We start from the raw sequence: 14,657 nt of genomic DNA, 5'->3' as shown, positions 1-14,657 counted from the left end.
GGAGCAGGAGCAGGACCAGGACCAGGACCAGGACCAGGACCAGGACCAGGACCAGGACCAGGAGCAGGAGCAGGACCAGGACCAGGACCAGGACCAGGGTTAGAGCAGGACCAGTTTAAAGTTCTGGTTCTGGTCTTCAGAGCCGTGCGTGGTCAGGCTCCTCCTTACCTCAGTGCTCTGGTCCAGCCTGACTCCCTGTGAGGCTCTGAGGTCTGAGGGTCAGGCTCCTCCTTATCTCAGTGCTCTGGTCCAGCCTGACTCCCTGTGAGGCTCTGAGGTCTGAGGGTCAGGCTCCTTCTTATCTCAGAGCTCTGGTCCAGCCTGACCCCCTGTGAGGCTCTGAGGTCTGAGGATCAGAACCTGCTGAAGGTTCCACGTACGAGGCGACCGATCCTCACAGGCTCTGGATGATGTTCTATTGACTCTGTTGATTCTTTCAAAAGCTTAAGACACATTTATTTGTCCAAGCTTTTAATGAGCTGCTTTTGGGCGGCTGTGATTTCTGTGTTTTGACCCTTTTTATATTGTAATGTTACTTCTGCTTTAACTGTGTTTGTGGCCTTTGCCTGTGAAAGATGCTATAGAAATAAAGATTACTTACTTACTAGGACCAGACTTGGACCAGACCAGGACCAGACTCGGACCAGGCCGGGGTCAGACCAGCCTGAGCACTGGGACCACAGTCTGATCTGACCAGGCTCTGACCCAAACTGAGGGTGATGTAATGCACGGCTCAGATCAATACAGGACTGGATCTGTTCATTTACACGTGCGCGCTCTCGTGCACGCTCACACACACACACACACACACACTCGCTCACACACACACACACACACACACACTCACGCCTCCTCGTGCACACATTAACCCTTCCACCGCTGGATTAAACTGTTTTCAGACAGAACCAGGATCATCAGGTTTTCCTTCAGCTGCAGAGACGCTCACGTTCCATCAACATGGCCGGGGTTATACAGGACAAGACTAAATATGGTGCCAAACAAGAAACAGGAACAGCATCATTTATGCAACACATCTAGACCAGCAGCAGCAGCAGAACTATTTACTTACTTACTTACTACACATGTTTAGTTTTGATCGTCTTCACATGTTCTAGAATGTAAGTCTGTGATACTTTTACTGCCAGAACATGTGGATTTGTGAACATGAAGTTTAGCAGCAGAAATAAAAGATTGACTAGAAACAGGACCGGACTGAGACTGAAACACAGTTCTGGACTCAAATGAGCATAAATGTGACACTTCCACAAACACATGTGAACCTCTGACCCCCCGCCTTCACCCAGAGCAGTTTCTCCAGTTCGGCTTTGCCCAAATCTAAAAGCTTCTTGACTGGAGAGCAGCACTGTCACGCCTCATTTTTTTGTCTTTTTCGTTGTGTTTTCGTCTCTTGTTTTTCGGGGGTTTTTTTTCATGTTATTGTTGTTTTTTCATCGCTTTGTCGTCACGTTTTGGTCACGTTATTGTTGCTTTTCCAGCGCGTTTTTGTTTTCGGATGCTTTTCCTTTAACCCCTTAACTCCCGCCTGAACCGAGCACGTTTTCTCCAGTTTGGCTTTACCCCAATCCAAAAGCTTCTGGAAAAAAGGTGTGAAAATAGCAACAAAACTGAGACGAAAACGATGATGGAAATGTGACAAAAAAGTGAGAAAAGTTTGACAAAAAAGTGACGAAAAATTGATGGAAAACCGGCAAAAAGGTCACAAAAATGACAAAAAAAATGACTAAAATTGATAAAAAAAATGATAAAAAATTGACAAAAAATGAAGAAAAAAAAGACAAAAAATGATAAAAATTTGACCAAAAATTTATTTAAAAAAATGACAAAAATTAGACGAAAAAATGACAAAAAAAATGTCAAAAAAGTGACAAAAAAATGAAAAAAAAAAAAATATATGGAAAAAAAAAGTGATGACGTGAAGAAAAAGATCCCCTCTGTTCAGACGGGAGTTAAGAGGTTAAGCTTTTAGATTTGGGTAAAGCTCGGTTTCACCCGGGAGTGAGGGTATAAGGTAAAGTGAGAGGCCAGACCGGGGGCCCCTCTGTGATCTTTGTCTTTATCTTGTATTCTGTTGAAGCTCCAAAGATGACGTGCTCGTACAATAGATTTAGGTTGACATGTAGTTATAGTTGTAGTTGTAGTTGTAGTTTTATGTAAAAGAGATGGGGCTGTTCCAGGCGGCGCAGAGCAAAAAGAGGAACCGCAGCTTCGCAGAGAAAAACTGTCGTAAAGTGAAAAACATTGTGAGATTCACTCAAACGTTTGCGCCCGCGGCCGGAAGGCGTCCTCAGTGAGCGCGATCCGCCTCCAAACCGAAGAACAAGAGCCACTTCCGCCCGCTAAAGCTAAAGCTAAAGCTAATGCTAAAGCTAAAGCGACTCCTCCGGGTGTTTCTCTCTTCTGTGTCTCCGTTTTGAACCTTTCTCCCGCTGTTTCCACAGTTCCCGGTCCGGGTAGACTCAGCTCCGCCTCTCACGGTAAAAACACGGAATAAAGCCGTTATTCGGTGACTTTAGGGACGTAAACAGCGCCGAGCTAACAGGCTAAAGCTGTTAGCATGGATTAGTTTGTAAGAAACTGCACCAGGGCGAGTTTAATTCTGTGAATTTCGGCCTTTTCTTTTAAGGACCAGGTTTGTTTGTTTCTACAGAGACTTTTTTACATTTTGTGAAGCTGGTGTTAAATGTTGTTAATGTTAAAATCACGCCTTTGTTGTTTGTTATTGTCCATGTTCAGACCTGGGTTAGTGCTGGTTTAGTCCATGTTTAGACCTGGTTTAGTCCATGTTTAGACCTGGGTTTGTGCTGGTTTAGTCCATGTTTAGACCTGGGTTAGTGCTGGTTTAGTCCATGTTCAGACCTGGTTTAGTCCATGTTCAGACCTGGGTTTGTGCTGGTTTAGTCCATGTTTAGACCTGGGTTTGTCCATGTTTAGACCTGGTTTAGACCTGGTTTAGTCCATGTTTAGACCTGGTTTAGTCCATGTTTAGACCTGGTTTAGTCCATATTCAGACCTGGGTTTGTCCTGGTTTAGTCCATGTTTAGACCTGGTTTAGTCCATGTTTAGACCTGGTTTAGTCCATGTTTAGACCTGGTTTAGTCCATGTTTAGACCTGGTTTAGTCCATGTTTAGACCTGGTTTAGTCCATGTTTAGACCTGGGTTTGTGCTGGTTTAGTCCATGTTTAGACCTGGTTTAGTCCATGTTTAGACCTGGTTTAGTCCATGTTTAGACCTGGGTTAGTGCTGGTTTAGTCCATGTTCAGACCTGGGTTTGTGCTGGTTTAGTCCATGTTTAGACCTGGTTTAGTCCATGTTTAGACCTGGTTTAGTCCATGTTTAGACCTGGGTTTGTGCTGGTTTAGTCCATGTTTAGACCTGGGTTAGTGCTGGTTTAGTCCATGTTCAGACCTGGTTTAGTCCATGTTCAGACCTGGGTTTGTGCTGGTTTAGTCCATGTTTAGACCTGGGTTTGTCCATGTTTAGACCTGGTTTAGACCTGGTTTAGTCCATGTTTAGACCTGGTTTAGTCCATGTTTAGACCTGGTTTAGTCCATATTCAGACCTGGGTTTGTCCTGGTTTAGTCCATGTTTAGACCTGGTTTAGTCCATGTTTAGACCTGGTTTAGTCCATGTTTAGACCTGGTTTAGTCCATGTTTAGACCTGGTTTAGTCCATGTTTAGACCTGGTTTAGTCCATGTTTAGACCTGGGTTTGTGCTGGTTTAGTCCATGTTTAGACCTGGTTTAGTCCATGTTTAGACCTGGTTTAGTCCATGTTTAGACCTGGGTTAGTGCTGGTTTAGTCCATGTTCAGACCTGGGTTTGTGCTGGTTTAGTCCATGTTTAGACCTGGTTTAGTCCATGTTTAGACCTGGTTTAGTCCATGTTTAGACCTGGGTTTGTGCTGGTTTAGTCCATGTTTAGACCTGGTTTAGTCCATGTTTAGACCTGGTTTAGTCCATGTTTAGACCTGGGTTTGTGCTGGTTTAGTCCATGTTTAGACCTGGTTTAGTCCATGTTTAGACCTGGTTTAGTCCATGTTTAGACCTGGGTTTGTGCTGGTTTAGTCCATGTTTAGACCTGGTTTAGTCCATGTTTAGACCTGGGTTAGTGCTGGTTTAGTCCATGTTTAGACCTGGTTTAGTCCATGTTTAGACCTGGGTTTGTGTTGGTTTAGTCCATGTTTAGACCTGGGTTAGTGCTGGTTTAGTCCATGTTCAGACCTGGATTATAATGATTTCAGACCGAGTTTAATCCAGGTTTGGAATCGACCAGATTTGAATCTAGTTTGACTTTCTTAACGCAGATCTCATTAGTTTGTATTGACGTTGTGACAGTGGTCATTTCTGTGGGTCAAATGTGCGTCTGAACCATTTGAGATCGGTAACGGTGTGACACAGGGCCGTGTTCTGCCCCCTGAGCTCTTTATGCTCTGTATAAATGACCCGTCCAGGCAGTAGAACATGGCTGTGTGGTTGGAGGTGCTTTAATGAATCACATGTGGACGACCTGGTGGTGTTTAACCCGAGTCCTGCCGAGCTCCAGCTGTTGTTAAATGTGTGGAACAGCAGGATGTGAAACACAACTCCACGAAAGTGCCCGACAGATCATAATTACAAAGGACAGATCACTGAAGGTCCTGACTTTATGTGATGTTGTCGAGCACCTCAGTCACATCATGACTGACCTTTGCTCTGAGGAACCTGATGTTTAAGTTCATGTGGCCTGAATGATTCCAAGAGTGTTGTGATTGTTTTGTCCAGTGTTGTACGTTACACCTCAGTCACCTATGACTGACTCTGGAAAGTTTACAGCTTTTTATAGACCCTTTAATTGTTTGTAAACATTCGGGGCTTCGCTGGAGGCAGGAAGTGAGATCTATCTATTTCCATTGGAGCTGTTGTCATGGTAACGATAAACAAATGTTTAACTGTTTTTGTAAATATCAGAGAAACCTTATTTTATCGTCTCAAATATCGTTCCTCTTGTTCTTGCACCTTAAGCCACAACAGGACCTCATGTTTTAGTTGTAGTTTTACACTTACAATCGCTAGTTTTAGTTTAATCTTATTTCTCTTGATCACTTCCTGCCTCCAGATGATGTCACTGATGATGTCAGCAGTTAAAGGGTCTATTGTCTATTGTTTTTATTATTATTTTATTATTATTTTGTAGGACTGCAACTAACGATTATTTTGTAATCGATTAATCTATCGATTATTTTTACAATTAATCGATGAATCGCTTTGCTGTGAATGGTGGAGGAAAATTTTACTTTTTCTATTTTTTTTAATCACATTATAGCTTAAGTCACACTGTTTAAGGATGTGTTGATGGAGTGAACTAAAGGGAAATGTTTTTTGAAGGCTCTATTCATGAAATTTACATTGTACAAACCATTTCTAATTTTTTTTTGCTCCATTTTAGCCTGTGTGAGCCAGAAAACGATTAATTGATTACTAAAATAGTTGTCGACTCATTCAATAATCGATTAGTCTTTCCAGCCCTATTATTCTGTGTGTCTTTTGATCTGGACCATGAGTCTGTAATAAAGTAATAATCCATCATCTTCCACTGAAAGAAAAAGAAACCCTTCAAATGAGAGGAAGCAGCTCCATTTACCTTCAATCACAGTCTGTTCTTTTCCTCCTGTGTGACTCTAGTGTACATGTTTTTGTCCTCCTGCTCAGGCCGTGATGTCGGGCGTGTCCGGGGTGAAGGACGCCGCGGTGCAGTGGGAGCCTCCGGACCCCGAGGGGGAGCAGGACTCGGACTCTCTCTGGGTCTGGAGACGGGGGCCGGTCCGGGGGGGGGTCCGGGCGGAGGCGCTCACTCACAGGGAGGTGGGCGTCCAGTGCGACAGAGCGGAGACGGCAGAGTCCGGAGTCCAGGTGGATCTCATCACTCAGGCGCTGACAGGTCAGACGAGACGCACATGGATCAGACTTTATTCACCACGTTTCCTTCATCCAGGAAGTAACTCCAACATTTACCAACCGTTTCTGAATCGGCCTGTTGCGCGGTGCGGCTATGCTAGTTCCTCTGACCTGGACTTGTGAGCGCCAGTACTTCCTGTCTGTTTTCTTTTCCTGGAATAATAATCACATTTTCTAAAGATTATGTTGTGGGCAGTGAGTTCCTGGTAGACGATCATTTACTGTGTTCAAATCATGAAGTTCAGAGAAGACGCCTGTGATCATGAAGGATTGATAGTTTGTCTTGAAGCTAAAGGCTAACATGCTGTAAAAGAAATGGATTAAAAGGCATTATTTCAAATTGTATAATGCATGAAGTTAATGTTAGCCTTTAGCTTCAAGACAAACTCACTGATTCTTATAAACACAGACGTCTCCTCTACAGAAACATTCACACTGTACAGCAACTCGATAACCTGCGGTAAGTGATCGTCTACCAGGAACTCACTGCCCACCAGAGTCTGTAGGAAATACGAAGATTCGAACGGGTCTAAGCTAATTTTAATGGAATTTAATACGGACAGGAAGTGCTAGCGCCCACAGCTTCAGCTCAGAGGAACTAGCGTAGCCACATTGTGCAACAAGCCGATTGTTTTCAAAGTTTAGAACATTTTGCTGCAGTAAATCTCTGGAGCTAATTTGTCTCTAAATAAACCCACACATTTAAACCTGGAAACATTATACACAGGAGAAAACACAAGTAGTAAATGAAGAACTCAAAAAATAATTAAATACTGGTTTGATCTAAATAAAGTGTCTCTCAATGTTAAAAAAACTACTTCATAATATTCAATGATAAAAGAAAGACAGCTGATGTATCAATAGAAACTGAAGGTTTGGAAATTCAAAGGGTTCAAGTCATCGTTGATGAAGACCTCAGGTGGAAGTCACATATAAACGACACAAGAGGAAAAATAACAAAACCCATCGCGATGTTACATAAAGTCAAATACTCTCTAAATCAATCCGCTTTACTCACTTTATACACAATGATTATACCATATTTAACTCACTGTGTGGAAATGTGGGGCTCAACCTGTAAAACTTATAAACAGCCGCTGTTCATTCTACAAAAACAGGCTCTGAAAACAATACATAATGTTAGATACAGAGATCCATCCAATCCACTCTTTATTCAATGTAAGTTACTGAAATGTGAGGATATAGTCGACTATAAAATCCTCCAGGTTTTGTTAGGGCTGTGCAATTAATCGAAATTCGATTACGATTTTGATTACAATAGTAAACGATTACAAAATTAGCATAATCGCAAAAAATCGCTTATAATTGTTTTTTTCAACAAAAAAAACAAAAAAATGCAAAAAAAAAATTATTTCTATTTTTGGATTTTTGTCTTTTTTTTGATGGATTTTTCTCTTTTTTTGATGGATTTTTGTCTTTTTTTTGCTGGATTTTTGTCTTTTTTTTGATGGATTTTTGTCACTTTTTTGATGGATTTTTGTCACTTTTTTGATGGATTTTTGTCACTTTTTTGCTGGATTTTTGTCACTTTTTTGCTGGATTTTTGTCACTTTTGTTTCTGGATTTTTGTCTTTTTTTGCTGGATTTTTGTCACTTTTTTGATGGATTTTTGTCACTTTTTTGATGGATTTTTGTCACTTTTTTGATGGGTTTTTGTCACTTTTTTGCTGGATTTTTGTCACTTTTCTGCTGGATTTTTGTCACTTTTTTGCTGGATTTTTGTCACTTTTTTGATGGATTTTTGTCACTTTTTTGCTGGATTTTTGTCACTTTTTTGCTGGATTTTTGTCACTTTTTTGATGGATTTTTTTAAAGGCAACAAATAATCGTTTGAATAATCGTGATTTCAATTATGAACAAAAATAATCGTGATTATTATTTTTTCAATAATCGAGCAGCCCTAGGTTTTGTATAAAGCAAATAGAAAAATATTGCCAGTGAACATGTGAACAAGTCAGTATAATCTGAAAGGAACGTCTTTAACAAACCCAGGTTCGATTCTAAAGCAATGAACGAACTGTTACAGTGACAGGAATCAGTTTATGGAAGAAACTCCAGAAAGAGGTGAAACAGTCAGAAACTCTCCTGTTAATACTCTAAATATATGTGTGTAGACATAAATACACACCATTTTCCAAAGGAGTAAGGGGCAGATATTATAAGACTTGTTCTTCTCTTCTGCTCCGTTTCATTGGTGGTTTTATTGTGATTGCATAACATCACTTTTGAATGAAATAAATAAATAAAATGAAAAAAAAAAAATGAAATTATTGAACACTGATTGAACACAGGTTTAGATTTAGTCAGTGAAAATATCAACCATTTTTCTGCATAAGCCGTGGTAGTTTTGATACAGTTTGTTCTGCAGCGTTTGTCATGTATTTACTGCATCATTAATAACTTTTCATTAACTGTTCAGGCTCGTCCATGCGGCTGCAGTGTGTGAGCGTCAGAGCCGAGGAGCCACACGAGGGCGCTCTGCTCCAGCACTGCCCCAAACCCAGACCCCGAGGACGACCCCGACTCTGCCCTAAACCCCCAGAGCCCCCAGACCCGAGGCCCAGAGAGGACCAGGCCACAGTGAGGGGGACCAGGACCCGCACTCGGCAGGTCCGGCCCGCCCGGAGGTTCCAGGACTACGAGCTCCACCAGAGTCCAGAGAGGAGGAGGAGGAGAGCGGAGGAGGAGGAGGCCCAGAGTCCAGAGAGGAGGAGGAGGAGAGCGGAGGAGGAGGAGGCCCAGAGTCCAGAGAGGAGGAGGAGGAGAGCGGAGGAGGAGGCCCAGAGTCCAGAGAGGAGGAGGAGGAGAGCGGAGGAGGAGGCCCAGAGTCCAGAGAGGAAGAGGAGGAGAGCGGAGGAGGAGGAGGCCCAGAGTCCAGAGAGGAGGAGGAGGAGAGCGGAGGAGGAGGAGGCCCAGAGTCCAGAGAGGAAGAGGAGGAGAGCGGAGGAGGAGGCCCAGACTCACGGTCAGAAGGAGAGCTGCCATACACAGAGCCTCTGGAAAGTATTCATACACCTGGAACTTTTGCACATTTTGTCATGTTTACAGCCCTAAACATAAAGATTTGATTTAGATTTTTTTACTGAACGTTCACACACAAGTAACAGACGACTGTGAAGTGAAAGCAAAATGATACATGATTCTGTTATTTTTCCAAAAAAGAGAAAAGTGAAAAGTGGGGCGTGCATAAGTATCATACAGCATGAATACTTTGTGGAACCTCCTTTTACTGCAATAACAGCACAAGTCTTTTGGGGTTTGACTCTACAAGATTAGCTCATGTAGAGACTGACATTTTAGCCCATTCCTCTTTACAAAACAACTCCAGCTCTGTCACATTAGAAGGAGAGCGTTTGTGAACAGCAGTTTTCAGATTATTCCACAGATTTTCAATAGGATTTAGGTCAGGACTTTGACTGGGCCATTCTAACACATTAATATGTTTTTATTGAACCATTCCATTGTAGATTTATCTTTGTGTTTAGGGTCATTGTCCTGCTGAAGGTGAAGCTCCGCCCCAGCCTCAGTTCTCTTCTGACTCCAGCAGGTTTTCCTCCAAAATGTCTCTGTATTTGGCTCCATCCATCTTCACAACTATTCTTACAGTCTCCCCAGTCCCCGCTGAGGAAAAGCAGCCTCAATGGTTAGGCCAAGGTGTGAACATTCTGGAGTCATGAGGAATGTTTTAAAGGCAATTTAATGCACTCAGATAATGCTGTATGATACTTATGCACGTCCCACTTTTCACTTTTCTATTTTTGGATAAATAACAGAATCATGTATCATTTTGCTTTCACTTCACAGTTGTTTGTTACTTATGTGTGAACGTTCAGTAAAAAAATCAAAATAAAATCTTTATGTTTAGGGCTGTAAACATGACAAAATGTGCAGAAGTTCAAGGTGTATGAATACTAACGAGAGGCTCTGTATGTGTGTATGTGTGGGGGGAAAGTGGTGGGAAACACGTGGGTAAAAAGGAGACACTGTTGGTGGAAAATTTGAGAAAACATTGTGTGAAGTGTTTATTTTCTGCCTTTTGTCTCTTCTTTAAGCGATAAACGAATGTAAAGGTTTTGCAGCTCACTGACTTGTTTCTGTAAAAATGTCGCTTCATGGTTATGGAGAAAGTCCCACAGATATGTATGATACTTTACTATATATGAGAGACTTTCTGATAGGGCTGCTCGATTATTGAAAAAAAAATAATCACTATTATTTTTGTCATAATTGAAATCACGATTATTCAAACGATTATTTGTTGCCTTTTAAAAAATCCATCAAAAAAGTGAAAAAAATCTGTTAAAAAAGTGAAAAAAATCTGTTAAAAAAGTGAAAAAAATCTGTTAAAAAAGTGACAAAAATCCAGCAAAAAAGTGACAAAAATCCAGCAAAAAAAAGACAAAAATCCAGCAAAAAAGTGAAAAAAATCTGTTAAAAAAGTGACAAAAATCCATCAAAAAAGTGAAAAAAATCCATCCAAAAAATGACAAAAATCCATCCAAAAAATGACAAAAATCCATCCAAAAAATGACAAAAATCCATCCAAAAAATGCCAAAAATCCATCAAAAAAGTGAAAAAAATCCATCCAAAAAATGCCAAAAATCCATCCAAAAAATGACAAAAATCCATCCAAAAAATGACAAAAATCCATCCAAAAAATGCCAAAAATCCATCCAAAAAATGACAAAAATCCATCCAAAAAATGACAAAAATCCAGCGAAAAAATGACAAAAATCCCGCAAAAAAATGACAAAAATCCAGCAGAAAAAAGACAAAAATCCAGCAAAAAAATGACAAAAATCCAGCAAAAAAATGACAAAAATCCAGCAGAAAAAAGACAGAAATCCAGCAAAAAAATGACAAAAATCCAGCAAAAAAATGACAAAAATCCAGCAGAAAAATGACAAAAATCCAGCAAAAAAATGACAAAGTTTGCCTTGATTAAGAAGAGGTCCCTGTTTCACACCTGCCCCCTGCTGGCCAGCCCTCACACCTGCGCAAGCAAACTGAGCTGCGCGGCCTGATGACATCATCACACAGCGCCGTTTGTTTTTATGTCAGACAAAAGCATGAGCCGTGGCAGGTGAAAAGCGAAGGGAAAATAATCCCAGCGCCGTGAAATAACAAGTCTGCTTTGCAAAAAAAAAAAAAAAATTGAAGAAAAAAAAAATTGGGGAAAAAAAAAAAAAATTGAAAAAAAAAAAAATTATAATCGATTTTTTGCGATTATGCTAATTTTGTAATCGTTTACTGTTGTAATCGAAATCGTAATCGAATTTCGATTAATTGCACAGCCCTATTTTCTGACCGTGAGCTCATGTATTGAAATGTTCTTCATAGCAGAGCCACATCTTTAGCTTTGGGCTAATATTGATAAAGCGTCTGACCTCCAGGCACGGTTTAGCTCCGCCCCTTTGATCCCTCTCACTCCTCATTCACCCGCTCTGGACTGTTGTACATGTTTTTGGTGGTAGGATTCCATCACAATCTGTCTCTAAAGCAGAGTGTGGTGTTTTTCTGCAGGCGGGGCGGAGCAGGAGAGAAGAAACGGACACGACCCGAACTGGACGCCATCGCAGTCCGGCGGTTCAGGTGAGTCACATGACGGGGCTCGTTCCTCTACACCTGAACGAGTGGAACGAAGAGGAGCTGCTGTTAGAGCGGGAGAGGCTGATCCAAGTCAACGTCTCCGTCTGTTTGGGGACTTTCTCAAAGACAAACCATCAGAAACCGTTTGTCCACATTGGAGAAATGCTTGATCTTATCATTTGAACCCTGACCTTCCGATCATGAGACGACTCGCTCGACCAACTGCGCCAATGTGGCCCCGACTCTTAGGGAGTGTTCAGACCAGAACAGTCCTTTGCTCCGCTTGTTTGTTCCGGATCAGAAGCGTTTGGTGCAGTTCGTGTTCAGACTGGACTTTAACAAGAGAATTATATTTTGTAAACACGTGTGTGACGATCGAGGCTCCCATTGGACGGCGACGACCACAACAAATGAAATAAAAGTGAAGATTTGACGCTTACTATGATGAGGCTAAACCACTGACCTTTAACCTCAGCTTCACCGGAGCAGCTGAGGAAGAGGAGTTTGTGTGGATGAAGGGTCATCGTCAGAGCTGTTTGTTTCCATTATGTCCAAACTGTTGGTCTTGATCCTCCTCTTCTTTAATGCGTCTGTACTTTCATTTAAGTTTGGCGAAGTTTTTTCCACTTTGACGCCGCGGCTGTATTAGTGCATCTGCCCAAATATCCAGGAGCTCACATATATTATTTTCACATTATTATTATATTCACACCTGGAGCAAACTGGCCCAGAGTCCGTTTGGAGCCGGACCGAGACCACCTGAAAACGTGGGTCTCGGTTCTTTGATCCGCAACAGGATTCATTTGTTGTTTCACACCTGAATAAAAAATCCGTATCAGCGTCAAAACGAACCCTGATCCGTTTTAAAGTGGAGCAAACAGAGCAGGTCTGAAGCCTTATTCACGTGTTTATGTGATTAAACCTCTCTCTCTCTCTCTCTCAGCTCTGCCCCAGGACTACGTTTCCCATGATGCCCTGGTGCGTGTGAAGCAGGAGGCGGGGTCTGTGAAGGGCGTGGTCTGCGACGTCTGCGGGAAAGTCCTGAAGAGCAAATCGAGTCTGTCCCGACACTCGCTCGTCCACGACGGGTCCAAACCGTACGGCTGCAAATACTGCCCCCTGCGGTTCAACCGGAAAGGTGCGACACTGCCCCAATACTGCCCCAATACTGCCCCAATACTGCCCCAATACTGCCCCAATACTGCCCCAATACTGCCCCAACACTGCCCCAACACTGCCCCAATACTGCCCCAATACTGCCCCAATACTGCCCCAACACTGCCCCAATACTGCCCCAATACTGCCCCAATACTGCCCCAATACTGCCCCAACACTGCCCCAACACTGCCCCAACACTGCCCCAATACTGCCCCAACACTGCCCCAACACTGCCCCAATACTGCCCCAATACTGCCCCAATACTGCCCCAATACTGCCCCAATACTGCCCCAATACTGCCCCAATACTGCCCCAATACTGCCCCAACACTGCCCCAACACTGCCCCAACACTGCCCCATTACTGCCCCAATACTGCCCCAACACTGCCCCAACACTGCCCCAATACTGCCCCAACACTGCCCCAATACTGCCCCAATACTGCCCCAATACTGCCCCAACACTGCCCCAACACTGCCCCAATACTGCCCCAATACTGCCCCAATACTGCCCCAACACTGCCCCAACACTGCCCCAACACTGCCCCAACACTGCCCCAACACTGCCCCAATACTGCCCCAATACTGCCCCAACACTGCCCCAACACTGCCCCAACACTGCCCCAATACTGCCCCAATACTGCCCCAATACTGCCCCAATACTGCCCCAATACTGCCCCAATACTGCCCCAACACTGCCCCAATACTGCCCCAATACTGCCCCAACACTGCCCCAACACTGCCCCAACACTGCCCCAATACTGCCCCATTACTGCCCCAATACTGCCCCATTACTGCCCCAATACTGCCCCATTACTGCCCCATTACTGCCCCAATACTGCCCCATTACTGCCCCAATACTGCCCCATTACTGCCCCAATACTGCCCCAATACTGCCCCATTACTGCCCCAATACTGCCCCATTACTGCCCCAATACTGCCCCATTACTGCCCCATTACTGCCCCAACACTGCCCCAACACTGCCCCAATACTGTCCCAATACTGTCCCAATACTGCCCCAACACTGCCCCAATACTGCCCCATTACTGCCCCAATACTGCCCCAACACTGCCCCAACACTGCCCCAACACTGCCCCAATACTGCCCCAATACTGCCCCAACACTGCCCCATTACTGCCCCAATACTGCCCCAATACTGCCCCATTACTGCCCCAATACTGCCCCATTACTGCCCCATTACTGCCCCAACACTGCCCCAACACTGCCCCAATACTGCCCCAATACTGCCCCAACACTGCCCCAACACTGCCCCAACACTGCCCCAACACTGCCCCAATACTGCCCCAATACTGCCCCAACACTGCCCCATTACTGCCCCAACACTGCCCCAACACTGCCCCAATACTGCCCCAATACTGCCCCAACACTGCCCCATTACTGCCCCAATACTGCCCCAACACTGCCCCAATACTGCCCCAATACTGCCCCAACACTGCCCCATTACTGCCCCAACACTGCCCCAACACTGCCCCAATACTGCCCCAACACTGCCCCAACACTGCCCCAACACTGCCCCAATACTGCCCCAACACTGCCCCAATACTGCCCCATTACTGCCCCAATACTGCCCCAACACTGCCCCAACACTGCCCCAACACTGCCCCAACACTGCCCCAATACTGCCCCAATACTGCCCCAATACTGCCCCAATACTGCCCCAACACTGCCCCAACACTGCCCCAACACTGCCCCAATACTGCCCCAATACTGCCCCAATACTGCCCCAACACTGCCCCAACACTGCCCCAACACTGCCCCAATACTGCCCCAATACTGCCCCAATACTGCCCCAACACTGCCCCAACACTGCCCCAACACTGCCCCAATACTGCCCCAACACTGCCCCAACACTGCCCCAACACTGCCCCAACACTGCCCCAACACTGCCCCAATACTGCCCCAATACTGCCCCAAT

At 44.1% G+C, this 14,657-nt stretch overlaps 1 protein-coding gene across 1 annotated transcript in view; it reads left to right on the top strand.

Annotated features, from left to right (window-relative positions):
• Positions 1–2,344: 2,344 nt before the first annotated feature.
• LOC306982608 (zinc finger Y-chromosomal protein 1-like) overlaps positions 2,345–14,657 on the top strand; it is a gene marked incomplete at its 3' end in the record, with an annotated part of 35,783 nt that continues 23,470 nt past the window's right edge. The window contains exons 1-6 of the mRNA XM_079583077.1: positions 2,345–2,495; positions 5,709–5,937; positions 8,395–8,640; positions 8,905–8,940; positions 11,500–11,568; positions 12,509–12,703. Of these exons, the coding sequence (XP_079439203.1) occupies positions 5,715–5,937; positions 8,395–8,640; positions 8,905–8,940; positions 11,500–11,568; positions 12,509–12,703 (769 nt within the window). The 5' untranslated portion in view covers positions 2,345–2,495; positions 5,709–5,714. The remainder of the gene's footprint in view (positions 2,496–5,708; positions 5,938–8,394; positions 8,641–8,904; positions 8,941–11,499; positions 11,569–12,508; positions 12,704–14,657) is intronic.

The sequence above is a fragment of the Gobius niger genome (assembly GCF_951799975.1).
Source record: "Gobius niger genome assembly, contig: SCAFFOLD_61, whole genome shotgun sequence".
In the NCBI taxonomy this organism is placed as follows: Eukaryota; Metazoa; Chordata; class Actinopteri; order Gobiiformes; family Gobiidae; genus Gobius; species Gobius niger.
The sequence above is the reverse complement of the archived record's forward strand: the minus strand, read 5'-3'. Positions and strand labels throughout refer to the sequence as shown.